The 16862-nt window shown below is 42.7% G+C and overlaps 1 protein-coding gene across 3 annotated transcripts in view; it reads left to right on the plus strand.

The window, feature by feature from the left end:
- Positions 1 to 10342: 10342 nt before the first annotated feature.
- LOC126980711 (casein kinase I-like) overlaps positions 10343 to 16862 on the plus strand; it is an 88246-nt gene continuing 81726 nt past the window's right edge. The window contains exons 1-2 of one of the 3 annotated variants that reach the window (XM_050830896.1): positions 10343 to 10528; positions 12350 to 12426. In XM_050830896.1, the coding sequence (XP_050686853.1) occupies positions 10527 to 10528; positions 12350 to 12426 (79 nt within the window). In that variant the 5' untranslated portion in view covers positions 10343 to 10526. Of the gene's footprint in view, positions 10529 to 12038; positions 12215 to 12349; positions 12427 to 16862 lie in introns of those variants that run through there. The other 2 variants (XM_050830898.1, XM_050830897.1) reach the window with 2 other exon arrangements.

The raw sequence follows: 16862 nt of genomic DNA on the forward strand, positions 1-16862 counted from the left end.
CTCTCTCTCTCTCTCTCTCTCTCTCTCTCTCTCTCTCTCTCTCTCTCTCTCTCTCTCTCTCTCTCTCTCTCTCTCACACACACACACACACACACACACACACACACACACATACCCAACTTTGAAATGACTACCGATAAAGTTTTGATCGCTCTCCGGTTTCAAAATGGCATAGTCCCTACTGATTGGTGGATTAGCTGTCTTCCTATTAGTTCCTCAGGTTTTAAGAAAGAAGACAAAAATACCGGGTAATTACAGGCCCATTAGTCTGACGTCAATAGTAGGTAAGCTATATATACTTGGGAGCATAAAGATAAAATTACAAGCTACCTTGAAAGGCGGCTGAAAGCCACTCATTGAATTATTCACAACATGGCTTCTGTAACAAGAGACTTTATTTTTCCAACTTATTGACCTTTTAAAATTACTTTTTTTCAGTTTACGACGTAGTCAAATCACTTATAACGTAATATATCTGGATTTTCAAAAGGCGTGTGGTAAAGTTCCACCCCACAGATTACTTTACGAAATGAAGCAACGAGGTATTGTGGGTCAAGTACACAAATGAATCGCAAACTGGTTAAGCAAGAATCAACAAAGGGTGGTGATTGATGTAATTGCCTCAGAGTGGGCGCCTGTCACTATCATAGTTTTGTCTCCCTGGGAACACTTTTGATTCAGTATTGTTCATAATTTGTATCAATGACATCGATGTTGGATTCCGTAATTTCATTACAAAATTTGCTGTTGACGCAAAGATTGGAAATTCGGTACGCTCAGACCAAGACAGGCAAAGTCTCCCAAGATTTGTTTCGAATGGGAGGTGTTGTTTATATAGATAAGTGTCAGATTCTTCAAGTTCTAGCTAAAAACAGGATGTTCAATTCTGATGTGTATGATGTAAAAGTCATAACCAGCAGTGTGTTAAGATCTTGCATGGTATCAAAATCGCATCAAGTTTTAAAATCTCTCAGCATTGCATTGTGGCAGCGAATAAAGCAAACAGAATATTGTGTTTGATAGAAAGTCCTCATTCAAGAACTATGATGTAATACTGCCGTTATACAATAGTCTAGTCAGACCTAACTTAGAATACGCGGCTCAGTTTTGGTCTCCCCACCATGCAAACGACATTGCTAAACTAAATGTTCAGCGTAACTGTTCATCCTTCCTCTCGGGCTGGTCGATAAATTGATACCTGGGGAGGGTAAATTGTGGTAACGTGAATGTCACACTAGCCAAGCGTGCCGGGTTAGTGGTTTCATACAAAGGAGACTATATTATTAGTCTCCTTGTTTCTTACCCACCTCAGGCTCAAGGGCTAATGCGTCGGTGATGAGCTCCGAGGTAAGCGCAGGTATAGCATATGCTCCCGTCATAGATAGATAGATAGGGTAACAAAGATGATATCTTCCTTGCACAGCAAAGCTTACGATTAAAAGCTGCTATGTGTGTCTTAACATGCTCTTGAATAACTTCCACCTCCCAGGGAAACTAATCGAATCTTTCGAAATTCTTCATGGTTTTTCGAATGTGGACAAATCCATATTGTTTATGATCGATGGCCCGTCTTTTGAACGAGTAAATTTAATAATGTGTAAGTGTAAGTGTAAACAAATAAATTCAGATTTCACCAAATTATTTTTCAACGATGTCGTTGCACGAGAGTGGATTAAGTTCCCATCTTCAGTGGTTCAATGGAACAAGATTGATTCATAATTATATAAAAAAAAAATAGACTGCCACTTCCTTCACCGTAGTGTTCGCCAAGGCAGAAATACAACGCATCGGTGGCCGTTTGATGTAGTTTCATTTCCGGGAGTGACCACCTGTCTGAACCATAGGATTTGTGTGGTATAAATATCTATATGTAATAAATCTGTAAATCTCTCACACCCAGAGTCGTACAAGATCTCAACACATGATGCTCCTAATCAAACATGCACCGCGCGAAACAAAGAACGGTGGTTTCAAGGAACAAAGGTATACATCATTTGTAATATTTTAAAGAAAAGCATTTCATTTTGATACTCAAACCTATATCAAGGAGAAAATATATAAATAATCACTAAATGATAGCTGATAATTGTGAATTTCGTCGTAAGTTTTCTTCCTTTTCATCCTTTTTCATTTTTTCTTCATTTTCTTCCTTCTTTTTCTTATTCTTCCTCCTCTTTTCATTCTTTCTTTCTTTCTTTCTTCTTGTTCTTCTTCTTCTTCTTCAGTACCTTCTTTAATTAACGTTCATGGTTTGTATATAAATCTTTCTGCACAGGCTATAACACACCGATGGCTTGAGACGCCGCTGCTCCTTTATATGGCAATGACTACACTGACCTAATATCTTCCTGCATGTCAATTACTCTCTGTGGCGTCGATTATTTCAACTCGTGCGTATCGTGTTATCCGCCGGGGTCAGCATCCACAGACGTGACGGCGGTGTGAGATGGACTGGTTTGATGACTCCATCTCTCCTCGCCGCTAGTTTCACCCTCTGGCCTCCCACTGTTCCTTAATGCCCCGTAACTGTAGAGACACACACGATGCATTCATTCACATTCGGACAGGACGGCGATCAGGCAGGAGAGACAAGGCTAAAAAAAGGCTGACCACATGCTGACTGCTCCTCTCTCCCTCCAAGCATGCAGTTCAATAGCTTTTGTTTGATTTTTACGTATTTTTTTAACCGTGATTTGTCGTGGATCCAATTAATTCCTTTCATGCTTTAAAAGTGTTTGCTTATAGTTTTTAATCGTGATAATTCAGTTTACTATTCAGATCAAGTCCTTCGATTTGACTCTTTTTTAAACAACTAATACAAGTGAAAAATAAACAAACCATGCATATATTACTCATCTCCTCATAATCTTCCCAGTAAACAGCAAAGTTATAAGGGACGGATCAGAGTGGTTCGAGAACAGACATTTTACGGGCCAGCACGAAGGCAGAAGATGACCCACAGGCTTCCTATTCCGATGTAAACGTTTCGCTTCTTTATTTCATCACACACTATGCGGTACGGCCTCCATTTGGGAAGCTTTGCACCAGTTATGTCCCACCCTGTCGCAGTCTTTTGTTCCTTCTCTTACGTATGTGTACTATCCGTTGTCATATCTTGATTTTAATTGTTTTCTGTTGCCATACACCTTTGTCCCCACTTTTAACCATATGAAGTTTGCAGAGCTTTGGTTTGTGTCTAAGGACCGTATTACTAAACATTTTGTCGCCCGAGTTCACATGTTTGACAAGGCTTTCGTAGGAGTTTTGGGTATTTCCAAGAGTAGTTTTATGACCCTGGTGGTAGTTTGACTCTTCTTATGTACCATGAACCTGAAGAAACACTCATCAGAACCCGATTGATCTCCTCTTTAATTGACCTTTAGAAATAGTTGATGTGAGAAGCGAAAGTGTCTTATAATGCCGACAAAATATTAAACAAGTAATGGAAATCTTTTTAATGTAGAAATGACTATCCTATTATACATCAATAGTCCCCCTCCGTATGCCGGTGTAGAGAGTTCGCTTCATACCATCTAGGCTTCCGATTCCGGTCACTTGCGTCCATTTACAGGTGGGTAGGCCATACCAGGGTCCATACGGCTGCGTCACTTAGGGGCGGAAGGGGAGAAGGGAAGATATCCGCTGTTTCATCATGAAGGTGAAATTGGTGAAACTCCCACGTGCCTATACACTCACCGGAAGCACCACCACCACCACCGGCACCACCACCTTCAGCACGCGTATTCTTGCTTTCACTAATAACACTTAATTACTGCCTCTGCACATCTGTTTCCCATTAAGTGTAATCAATGACGATTTTTGTTTACTGGCACCGGAAACATTACCATCGGCACCCTAATTAGTTCTTGTTGACACCATGCAGTAGTAAATTAAGGCTCGCATGCATCTAATTTACATTAAATATGAATTAGGCGAGCTAGCGTTTAGTTTGCCGTGTTAGCCATTTATATCATGTTTGAGAAATAAAGAAAATAGTAGCTGCCTGTGGGAAAGCTCACAGAAAAGACACATATTCAAGAGTCTTTTAAAGTTATCCTTATCGACTTGTTTTCTTTTTTTAGTTTATCGTGCAACACGTCATTCATATCATACTTGAGAAATAAAGAAATAATAGTACCTGTAGGAAAACTCACAGAAAAGACACATAAGAGTGTTTGAAAGTTAACACACGCTTCTTCTTGTCTAATTTTGCTATTTCAGGCCTTTACAATCTAAAAAAAAAAAGAATTATTATATTTTTAATCATATCGAAGTAACTAGCCCCATAAAAAACACCCAAGAAGAAGAAGAAGTTTGATGCATGCATGTCTAACTACTTCATATATACCCCACTACCTACACACTTTTTTTCTATTTTTCCATTTAATACAGTTTACTTGGGTGACCACTGTAGTGATCTCATCGGTGTCTTAAGGTAGTGGCGGTGATGGAGCAAATTCACAGTACTGCTAACGGTGATGTCGCTGGAGGTAGTCGTGATATCGTGCTGGGGACGATGGTGGGAAAGTAGAAACGTTGTTGCGTGCCAAGGTGTGAGAAGCTTGGCAACGGTTTGGTGACGGTGGTGATGATAGTAGTGAGTGGCGGGGTGGATGGGATTAGTAACCGAGGTGGTGGTTGTGGTGGTGACTGGGGATAGTAATGATAGTGGAGGTGGTTATGGGTGGGTTGGGATAGTCATTGTGGTGGTGGTGGTAGGGGTGGTGATAGTAGTGGTAGTGGAGGTGGTGGTGGTGGTTATGGGTGTTTGGGAATAGTAACAAGGAGACTATTGTAGCTAGATGGTAAATGGTCGTGGTGGTGGTGGTGGTGGTTATGGGTGTTTGGGAATAGTAACAAGTAGACAATTGTAGATGGTAAATGGTCGTGGTGGTGGTGGTGGTGGTGGTGGTTATGGGTGTTTGGGAATAGTAACAAGTAGACAATTGTAGATGGTAAATGGTCGTGGTGGTGGTGGTGGTGGTTATGGGTGTTTGGGAATAGTAACAAGGAGACAATTGTAGATGGTAAATGGTCGTGGTGGTGGTGGTGGTGGTTATGGGTGTTTGGGAATAGTAACAAGGAGACAATTGTAGACGGTAAATGGTCGTGGTGGTGGTGGTGGTGGTGGTTATGGGTGTTTGGGAATAGTAACAAGTAGACAATTGTAGATGGTAAATGGTCGTGGTGGTGGTGATGGTGGTGAGCCGGGGTGGGGATATTAACAGTGGTGGTGGTGGTGGTGATGGTGGATATGGGTGGGTGAGTACAGTAAATAGGAGATAAGTATACAGTGGTGGAGGCGGTGGTGGGGACGGCAGGTGGGGACAGTAATAGTGGTGGTGGTGGTGGTAGTGGTGATGGAGGTGGTGGGTGGAAATAGTAACAAGGAGACAGGTGGTGGTGGTGGTGGTGGTAGTGGTGGTGGTGGTAGTAAAAAAATGAGGTGTTTTCTACATTATTTTTAAACGGTTAATCCTTCGAAAATAAAGACTGGTCGGATTCATCTTTTTTTATAATCTCGCCTTAACGTTTTTTCGTGCTATCCTGAAAAAACCTTCATACACATACTACATCTCAAAAAGTTTAAATCGTGTACATAAACATTTTAAAAGAATCAAGTATATACATTTTTTTACCCACTGTGAAAGTTAATTTGATTACCACTCCCGCATAGTATTAAAGAATAAACTTACAACAAGCGCATCATCTGCTAATACAGTAACAATAAAAATCTCGTATACCTCAAACGTATCTCTAAAAAAAAAAAGGAGAATGCTTGTATCTCGCCCTTGTTGCTCATCACCGTGTGTGCGTGTGTGTGTGTGTGTGTGGCGGGGGAGGCTGCCGCTGCTGCTGCTGTTGTGGCGGCCCCGACCTTCGGTAGGTGAAGGGAACTGGCGGAAGTAGCCTCACTTTTCCTCCTCCCCTTCTCCCCGCCCCTGGAACACTAGCGGGGAACCTCCTTCATGCCCCTCCTCTCTCTCTCTCTCTCTCATCCCCCTGTCCCTCTCCCTCCCCAACTCCCTCCCCCTCTTCCTCCTCTCCCTCTCTCCACTTGCTTAAACTCGCCTTGGCCTGAAACGCTGCTTTGAAAGTTAATTACGGCGGAGCTTTTCCTCGAATGAAGGGGTTGACGTGCATATTGTGCGGGATTTGTCCACACTTTCCCAGATCCCCATTTGATGGCGTGGGAGCAGAGGTAATATAATAATGATAATAATAATAATGATAATAATAATAATAATAATGGTGATGATAATAATAATGGAATATTAGAAAGTAGCCGTTCGGATGAGTATTTACAAGATTACTGACAAGTTCAACAATCACATATATGATCCTGACCAAAAACTCTTTCTTCAGTAGAAAATATCTGAATCTTGCTAACTAATTTCTCAAGAGATTTAAGTTATCTGCTAAAAATATCTCCAACAATTTAATTCACTTCGCCTGCCCCGTCTCTCTATCCCTGATGATTCTACAGCTGCCACAAATAACTCTTCGATCAAACTTTCTATGATAATTCCACTTTGGATAATTAAAGGCATAGTCATCCTGCACACCCACCCTTTGACTTTACTATGCCTTTTATAATAATTCGTGGTAATGATATTTTTTATGCATTTTCTGGCCTGAATTCTCAGAAGGCTTATTGACCCCGGGTGATGTTCTTACCCTTAAAAACTTTCCTATTGTGCTGATATAATGGCTAGTTAATTTAATTCTTTCTCCTCTCCCTTTCAGCATCTACCTTTCATTCCTGATGGAACTACACTGACAATACAACTTGTTCCTAAAACAGGTGACCACTCGATCTCTTTAAACTTACGCCCCGTAGCTTCACATTCTTGCCTTTCTAAAGCCTATGAAGTAATTCTTTACAGGAAATGTCTTAAACATCAGACAACTTTCAACCTTCTTTCCGATTGTAAGTATTAATTTCACAAGGAGCGTTATACTTGTGGTCTCTCCTTCCTTTTTGTCATCCTCTTCTAGCTCTCGAGGAGGCAGGCAAATTGAGAATGTTGAAACGTGGGTAAATGCATCCTCATGATTCACTACCTGCCTTGATTGGTGTACGTAGTCTGTAAAGGTGTAGATGTGGCTGAGAACTACACACACACACACACACACACACACACACACACACACACACACACACACACACACAGCTCTACACGCCCTGATTCCTCTGTGATGTAATATAACAAGGCGAACGTAATAATTCCTTCAATACCTTCAGCTCTTCATCTCCCTAGAGCTATTCACTCCACAACACCGCCTTGTTGACTGCTCCCTCTTCTTCTTACTCCTCCTCCTCCTCCTCCTCCTCTTTTTATCTTCTATTCCTCCTCCTCCTCCTTCATTCTCCTCGTCAATCACCTCCTTTCACGAGTACCCCCAAGCGAGGGTAGATTAACTCCAAATTACCGTCTGAAGCAAAAAGGAAACCATGGCAACGAAATCTGCATTCTTCATAGTTTGTCCCAATCGTGTGTGTGTGTGTGTGTGTGTGTGTGTAACTCTCTTCTTCTCAAACTTGCTGGTGTGTGGAGCTGTAAAGGTGACGATAGGGGCATATACTACAGCTGCGCGTGGCCTCGGTGTACATCTCTGTCTCATTGGTGTAAAATCCCAATATCCCGGGGCGCGGGGCCAGAGTAAAATCCAGTTTATGACAGTTTACCTTTCCCAGGTTTCCCCAGACATCCATTTATCGACCAGACCCAAAAGGGAGCTTGATTAGTTAGATGGGCTGCGCACCGACCGCCCGTGCTTGGAGTTGAACCCAGATCCGCAGATTCCCAGCTAGACATGCTAACCACTGTACCATGGAGGAGCTGTGGGCTGGGGGGTTTTATTGGCTGTTATCGTTGTTGTAGGTTCTTCTTCTTCTTCTTCTTCTTTCCATCGTGTATATACAAATTTCGGGTGAATGCGGGGGTCTCGATATAGTTTTCTCCTATCTTCTTCTTCTTCTTCTTCTTCTTCTTCTTCTTCCTCTTCTTCTTTCCATCATGTATATACAAATTTCGGGTGAATGCGCATGGGCGTCTCGATAGTTTTCTCCTATCTTCTTATTTTCCTTCTTCTTCTTCTTCTTCTTCTTCTTCTTTCTTTTCTTCTTCATCTTCATCATCATTTTCTTTTCTTTTTTTTCTTCTTCTTTTCTTCTCCTTCTTCTTGTTCTTCTTCTTGTTCCGTCGTATTTGCACAAAATTAGCGTGAATGCGGGGCGGGTCTCGGTAATTGCCGGACTAACCTAGTTTCCTCCGATGCAGGGCAAGGAAGCGAGGGAGGGACGCAGCACTCCCACGCAAGACACAATAATCACGATAATGACGGCCGAAGCTTGTAGTGACCTTGGCTGCCCTAGCTATCTTGATACCATTAGCTTATCTCCCCTTCCTCCTCCTCCTCTACCCTCGCTTCGAAGACGATTAAGGTCTCTCATTTAGGTCTTCTTTCTTTCTCCTTCGTTTCAAGGTAAAAAAATAAAAAGAATCCTGATGTATCCTTAATTAAACCTTAGGAAAAAAAGTGGAAAAGTATTTATATGTGTGGTTAGAGAAGCTACGTGCGTGGAGAGTTTTTTTTTCTGCAGCTGGGATTTTGTTCGGATTTGCTCTCAAGGTCAAAGTTTCATTCTTCCCTTTTTTATTGCTATGCTGGTCCATGGTGTAAAATATGATGATGATGCTGGTGGTGACTTGTGGTGGTGGGGAAGGTATTTACTGGTGATAATGATAGTGGGGGTGGTTCTGATGATAGTGGTGATATTGAAGGTACTGGTACTGGATATGGTGAAAATGGTGTGAAATTGGTGATGGTATTAAAGGTGGTTATGTAACAAGATAGGGTAGAAATGGTACAGGTGGTAGTGGAGGTTGTGGAGGTAATGATGATAGAAGAAATGGTTATAGTGGTTGATGATGATAATTATATACTAATGATGGTAAGGGTGATGGCAGTACTGGTAGAAATAATAGTGGTAGTGGTAATGGGGATGGTGGTAGAAGGGATAATAGTAGTGGTGACAGTGGTAGCAATGGTAGGGGTGGTGATGGTAGTATCATGTCTTAACGATGGTAAGGGTGATGGGAGTACTAATGGAAATAGAGATGGTAGTGGCAATGGTGGTGGTGGTGATGGTGGTAGTGAAGGGGACAATGGAAGCAGTGTGGAGATGGTGGTGTCAAGTGTCTACTAATGATGATAATGGTGGAAATAGGGACAGTTGTGGTTATGGTGGTAGAAGTGGTGGTGGTAGTGGTGCTAGTAAATGGGACAATGGAAGCAGAAGTGATCAAGTGGTGTGTTGTGTCTACGTCCGTGGGCTGAGGAGAATAATATGCGGGGCTGCCTGGCCTCGTGAAGGTTGGTAAACACCGTGATGTCACCTTTACAAGTGGTGATAAGACTCCTGGGCTGGAAAGATAAGATTAAAGCACTGTCTGACGGTCGAGGCTTTACCTATTGGGCCCTGTGTATATATGAAGGACCTAGTTTACAAGGTGACTGGTGACATTTAATAAGTAGATCTAGGTGACGTTAGGTAACAGAATAGTCTTGCCTACTGCTCGAAATATTGGGCATAATAATCAGGAAGTTATTTTTTTATTAGTTATTTAAGTATGTGTTTGCATGTACAGTTAGTAGGAAGGAAAGCAAGGATGTAGGCAAGCATTACGAGTGTGTGTGTGTGTGTGTGTGTGTTCAGGAAGTGTAAATTTTTCATGCACACTGGATAATACCTATAATTTGCACGCATCTTTTCTAGTTGCAATTTTTTTCTTATTTTCTTTCGTATTTGAAGCTACATGAAGGTCTAGCGTTTGTCACCTCCCCCCCCCCCTCTCTCTCTCTCTCTCTCTCTCTCTCTCTCTCTCTCTCTCTCTCTCTCTCTCTCTCTCTCTCTCTCTCTCTCTCTCTCTCTCATAAATACTATAAACGCACACGTGAATGTTTTGCTCTAAAGAATTCCAAGACATTTTTCTGTCCTTTTTTTACTCCTCAAGACGGCACACAGCTGACCCGAGTTTCTCTATTTTCACTCCTAGACTCGCTGCCACTTTAGCAAAATGAATAAGCTACCTCTCTCTCCATATGTTCATTTAGCCAACTCTGCCTCCATATCACACTCTGTCATTTGGTTATCTGTCTCTCTCAACAAACAATGCAATCTGAGCGGAAAAGAAAAGGCACGTTGCTCATTCACAGGTGTACAGGTGGAGAGCAGAGGTAACATGCGTGGGTACATGTGTGTGTGAGTGTGTGTGTATGTGTGTGTCCGGGCAAGAAGGGGGACTGGGGGAGGGACTAGTAGTAGGTGGCAGAGCTGAGGCAAGAGAGGAGTCAGTGGCGCGTGTGGTCACAGTGAGCTTTCCACCACCCCGCCGCGTTGAGCTCGGGGCCGCCCGTGTACCGCTCCTCTTGCTCGTCTTGCGATAGTGTTGCTCGACGCCTCCTCCATCCCAGTGTGTTCATTTGTGCCACTCCACACTACAAAGACACGCTCTAAGATGTACGTAGAGGCTGCTGTGTGCTTGTCTGTGTCGTGTAGAAAGTTGGGGGTGGCGGTAGAAAGTGACAGGGTGTGGTGGGGGCCCTGGCTGGCTTGCTGGCAGGGTAGTGGTAGTGGTAGATGCGAGGTTATGTGCTGGACTGAATGGATGGCCGGGATGGAGGGTGGTTTCTCTTTACTTGCGTGTGTGTTTGTTTCCTTTCCTTTGAGACATCTGGATTTGGTGACTGTAGCAAACGTGGTGGGAGTCCTGGCTGGTGGAGTGTGGTGGTGGATGCGAGGTTATGTGCTGGACTGAATGGATGGAGGGTGGTTTCTCATTACTTGCGTGTGTGTTTATTTCCTTTCCTTTGAGACATTTGTGGATTTGGTGACTGTAGCAAACGTGGTGGGAGTCCTGGCTGGTGGAGTGTGGTGGTGGTGGTGGTGGTGGATGCGAGGTTATGTGCTGGACTGAATGGATGGAGGGTGGTTTCTCTTTACTTGCGTGTGTGTTTGTTTCCTTTCCTCTGAGACATTTGTGGATTTGGTGACTGTAGCAAACGTGGTGGGAGTCCTGGCTGGTGGAGTGTGGTGGTGGATGCGAGGTTATGTGCTGGACTGAATGGATGGAGTGTGGTTTCTCATAACTTGTGTGTGTGTTTATTTCCTTTCCTTTGAGACATCTGGATTTGGTGACTGTAGCAAACGTAGTGGTGCTGGCAGGGTGGAGTGTGGTGGTGGTGGTGGATACGAGGTTATGTGGGGGTCTTAATTAATGGATGGATGGTGATTTCTCTTTACTTTGGTGTGTTTGTTTCTATTCCCTTTCAGATATCTGGATTTAGTGCATGTAGCAAACGTTTGATAAGTATGTGTATCGTGTGCAGTGGCTACCCTCGAGAATATTTATTGTGTATTTGAGATCAGTGTGAACGGCAGGCGCTCACCGACCTGTAGGAGCACTGTATGTATATATTTTAACTTTTTTTTTCTTTTTTTCGCCGCATGAGGCACATGTCAAGTGTCCAGAGCGACGAAAAAAGTGTTGCCTTTTGCTCCTGTGTTAACAAATGGCATAGCTCCCCGTTCGCTGGCTCCTCTTCCCTCAGCGTGAGTCAGCAGTGAAATTTCTCTAACGGTTCTACACGCTTGCCCGTACGGTTTTTCATTTCCATCAGAAGCCGTTGCTGAAAGAAGGAATAAAGAATCAGCTGATACAAAGTTCTTTCCTTCACTCAGAAGACAGGCTGCCAGAAGCTGCGATTTGACCTAAACATTATGGAGCTAACAATGAAAAGGAACCCTGTAGAACTGCGGATTCCGATGAAGTTTTGACGATTTGGCAGCTAAATGTATCTTGCAGTGAATGGATTGGTCTTGAGGTGTGTGGGGGGAAGGGTGTGGGTGATATTGTGTGCTGGATGTGGATGCTGTGTCCGCAGGGGTGACGGGAGGGGACGAAAGTGAGTGAAACAGGTGAGCGGAGGGAGGCAGCGCGGTACGTGCTGCCCTCTCGCTCCCGTCCCAGCTGACTCAGTGTTCATCCGGGCCCCGTGAATATGGTGACAGTGGCTCTCTATACCTCGGATTTATCCCCTTAATCTACCGCTACTTTAAACCCTAGACGACAAATATCATTATGAGATAAAAGTCAATACATTCAACATAGTTTGTGAGTGGAGACTTAAGGTGCTGGTGAAGCAGGTAAGGAGATAACTGCAAGTATGTGCAGCTCTGTCAGGCTCAGTCGGAGCTCTTGTTATTGTTGATTCCAAGATGGCTGGCCCTCAGTCCCACTAGAGCAATACTGATGTGAATATTTGGCCTCCTCTCTTGCAGGATGGAGTTAAGGGTTGGCAACAAGTATCGCCTAGGACGGAAGATAGGAAGTGGATCCTTCGGTGACATCTACTTGGGTGAGTACAGCACGTCTTCACAAAGGGATAGGGGTGGAACGAGAGGGAAGGGTGTGAGCGCAGTGGTGGTGTAGGTAAGGGTGCCCAGCGCCTCACTTGACAAAGGGAGACACTAACAAAGCGCAGGGCTGTGTTCCTCCTCGGGGGCGGGGGCGCGGGCTCAAGGAAGGCATGCCAGGGCTGGGAATCCTGCTTGCTTTCCGCCATTACACCCCGTGGAGGCTAAGTGGTGGATCGTTACTGCAAATTTCTCAGTCCACTCACCGCCGTAAATTTTGGGCTCAAAATTATCTTTTTTGTTGTCTGCTCGCTCGTTGGGGGCTTGGTCTGCGCGGAGGACGTGTTGTTGTTTTTGTTGTAATGGCCTTCTCTGGCTTCCCTGTACTAAGGTGCAGGGGCGAGGCGGGGAGCCAGGGAACACTCACCCCACCTACCCATACTTAGTTGACTCACCTGCTGGGGTTACCCACCTGGATGCCTCCCCAGGTCACAGGTTATGGCTTGAGATATGGCATACTAAAAACACATTACGTAAGCTATATGTAAGCAGGGGCCTCAGATATAGGGCACTAAAATAGGAAGACAGTTCCAGCAGCAAGCTTGGACTCATCATACTTGTACTCTCCAGTATTTCTCCAAACAGTCATTTAATAACTTATACAGACACACACATTCAGCAAGACCGTGGGGTTCCCTGTTGAGGGTAGTATTCTCCTCCCACAGTCTGCATACAAATTGCTGGCTCAGTTTCACTTAGCTTTCACTGTTAGTCTGGTGATATAGTTGGCCACACTGTTATAGGAGTACTTTTCAGGAACACCTCATTCTCTTGATACTGTTTGACATTAGTACATACTCACTTGATACATTATTGAGTTGATTTTCATATTGCACTTTTGGTAGTCAGAGAACATGAGATGGGGATGAGTTTCCAAGGGGTTGTAATGAAATTGCAAAGTTTCTAGGATTTTTTTTTATATATTTTCCATTTCTGTAATCTTGTAAAACCATGCTCTTATGATACATTTTACAATAGATTAAGTGTATTCATAGTTAATTTTAATTATGATTTCCCTTACTGATCATATGAATCTCTCTTGTGGGGGAAAATTTCATGTTTTGAGTGTAAGCATTACCAGTGTTTGCCTACTACACTGCAGTGAAGCAGGTTGAATCTGCATTAATTACGAAAAATATTTTACCATCACAGCATCCAAGTTGCATTTGGATTTCTTTTTATGGAGGAGGATGGTAGTTTTGTAAAGAACGTTACTTTTGAAAATTTCAGTCTGGCTGTTATCAAGAAAGTAATAATAATAATAATAAAAGGTTATTTTGCTCAGTGAAGATATAATGAAACATTGTTATGGGAATGCAAAAGCTGATCAAAAAAAAAGGATTGTAATATTTGCATTTGGAAGAGTGCTTTAGCTAAAGTTTTCCTAGACTGGTGTGTGCTGACTCGTGTTTGTAAACACATCAATTTAGCATTGTCACCCAGCCCAGTGCTACTTAGCTAACTCAGCAGTGCTGTATTAGTGCTGCAAGATTTCCTCATTTGTTGATTTGATGGCCTCTCAAGGCACCGGAGCTTCTTTTATGGTGCAACTATTCAACGTTCACACATATTTACTGTGTTGATTATCGTGCAGGTCAGAAGTGAGGGTGTGAACCTCTTCTGTTACCTTTTTTGTCTTAGACTTCCAGTATCTATACAAAAAGTTGCTGGTAATTAAAAAGCCAGCAATGACTGACATACGGACGTGTGGTTTAGTACGTTCAGACACTTTCCTCAGATATGGTTGATCTGTGGATAAGCTGCTGACTAAGATTCCACTTAAGTTTGGTGTGTGGGCCTGTTCAGTATGTTTTTTTTGCTGTCTGAGGGTTAAGTATGCTTGCAAACAGAGCCAAAAGTATGGATTAATCAGAGTTCATTTTGCTGTATTTGATGGGTTGTATCAGTTTGATTTTGATAGATATATAATGTACTATTTCCTGACATTCCAATACACCAAAAGTTAAGGAAGGTATGGGCCTTCATTATCTTGCTTTTCACCATTGGTTCATCATTGATCATGGAGTACACTAACAAAGAGTAGTGGCACAAGCACTGTGCTCCTTTCAAACTACAAGTAAAGCAAGTAGTGGAGTGAATCATTGTGTGTGTGTGTGTACCAAACAAACATTTGCAAAGCTGCTGCTGCTGCTGCCATTGCTCTTTGTTGGTATACTAGTGTAATATTTACTGCAAGTGAGAATGGCTCGAGTTATGCTCTGTTTCATGCACCTACAGAAGGGAGCACTTTCACCTTCACCACCGGGGGAGACATTCCTATCATCAAGATCATCCCAATTAATGTTTTGAGTCATGGTGTGTCAGCTTGTTCTGGTGGTGGTGTTCTGTGGTGTGTGGTCATGGTGTGTTTTGTGTTCTGGTGGCTATCAGGGATTAATTGTCACTGGCTGTGAGGCTGAAGGCTGTCTTATTGTTTGCGTTGGTGGAGCATTTATGGATGAATGAAGGTGTTGGCACAGAGTTAGACTTCCCAGAGATACCTGAACACATGACTAACAAAAGTAATGGCTCTCAAAGTATATATTTGCTTTTCTTTTAACTCCCTGCATTATGATTTACCTTCAGTGTTTGACAACTGCAAAACTTTCTACCTTGTATCTGCATTTGCTGTCTTGATGTCTGATGCTAACATTTACTGATTAATGATATATTCACCTTGTAATGGGTTTATGGTGATATAAATAAATATCGTGCAGATTTTCTTGTCTCAGAGGGTTGGTGTATGCTAACAGAGGAAGTAGTCAGAGTTAGAGGCTGTTTTTCACAGCTTTATTTGGCCTTTCTTATTTAAAAGGCATTGCATTTTCATTTAAATGGGAGGAAGAAACCCTTGTTTCTAAGTTGCCTTATTTCCTGTGCTAGTAGAAACTCTATAGCATATATTAGATGCCATTTCCTATAGGTTTAGCATATATCCAATACGCATCAACTCTTGTTTGGGAGAAAGCTTTGTCTGCAAGAGTGTCTGGTTTATCATAACAAGGGAATAGTTGTGGCTGAGAGGCTGGGGGGGGGGGATAAACATTGTCTGTGTCAGTGCTTTGTTTGGGCTCCTGTTACCTTCGAACTTTAGGAATAACAGTGTAGAGTAGAAATTTGTCTTGGTGAGGGTTGTGTTCTGATCAATGGATGTGATTGCTTGGGTTGAAGTAGATGATGGGTTTGTTGTGAGTGCTGGCTAATGTTTCTGTTCTTATGCTGTGAAATATTTACTACTGATGTTGTTGTTTGTGAAGGCTGTGCTCTAATCTATGCACAGGAAAACTTTTTGGTTAATCAATCTGTAAGGAGTAAAGTTTGGACTTTAGTGTATTGAGAACAGATGTTGACATAGAAGGGTTTAAAGGTAGTGTCGGTTTATGGCTATCAATACTACTACGATAGAAGGAGAAGGATAGTGCCTAGAGAACAGAGGGTTGTCTTGGTGTGTCATGTGCCTAAATCAACACTTATTGGAACTGCAAGTGGCTGTATATGTCAGTTGATGGTTACGTATGCCACCATAGTAGTAGCGGTGTCTAGAGAACAGAGGGTTGTCTTGGTGAGTCATGCTCCTAAATCAACACTTATTGGAACTGCGAGTGGCTATTTATGCCATCATTTCGGGGAGGTTTTGTTGATCCGTTTGTAGTATTGGCTTGGCTTGGGACTCGCGTTGGATAGATAAGAGAGAGCAGTCTAAATCTGTCTTGTGCCCACGGGTAGCTTTGTGGGGAATGTTGGTTGTTGTTGTTCATGCAGTACGTACCTTTGAACTTCAGGGAGTAACAGTGCTGAGGAAGGTCAGAGCGATGTCATGAAGTGTTGGAGAAATATATTTAATCAGGCGCTGACGTTCACTTTGTAATTTCTTGTTAAAAGTCGTGCAGAGTTTTGAAATATATTATTAGAACTGAATTAAAAATGGAGAAGTATATATTTTGCCTTTAGAGTAAGGGAGGAGTGTGATGGGTTGCAATGGTAGAAATCTGTGATTATTTGTCATTGCATTGTCAGTGTTGAAAATATTGATAATTGATAATACCTTAAATAGATACCTGGGAGTGGTGAAATAGTACGTGTCTAGCTGTACTTCAAGGATATTACGAAAAAAATATAGAAAAGAAAAACTAAGGGCAAATTATAAAATTAATGAAATCGGAACAAAATAAAAGTGTGTAGCTTGCGGTTTACAAGAAGTTTTATTTTTTTTCTGTGTGTGTGTGTGTGTGTGTGTGTGTGTGTGTGTGTGTGTTTAGGTGAGTAACGGAAAGACAGGAAGACTGCCGCAAGGAAGAGAAGAAGGGTTCAGTAGGTGACCGACCCAACGGCGTGCGCGCTCTCACACACACACACACATATACATACATACATACAT

The sequence above is a fragment of the Eriocheir sinensis genome, chromosome 45 (genome assembly GCF_024679095.1).
Source record: "Eriocheir sinensis breed Jianghai 21 chromosome 45, ASM2467909v1, whole genome shotgun sequence".
Lineage (NCBI taxonomy): Eukaryota > Metazoa > Arthropoda > Malacostraca > Decapoda > Varunidae > Eriocheir > Eriocheir sinensis.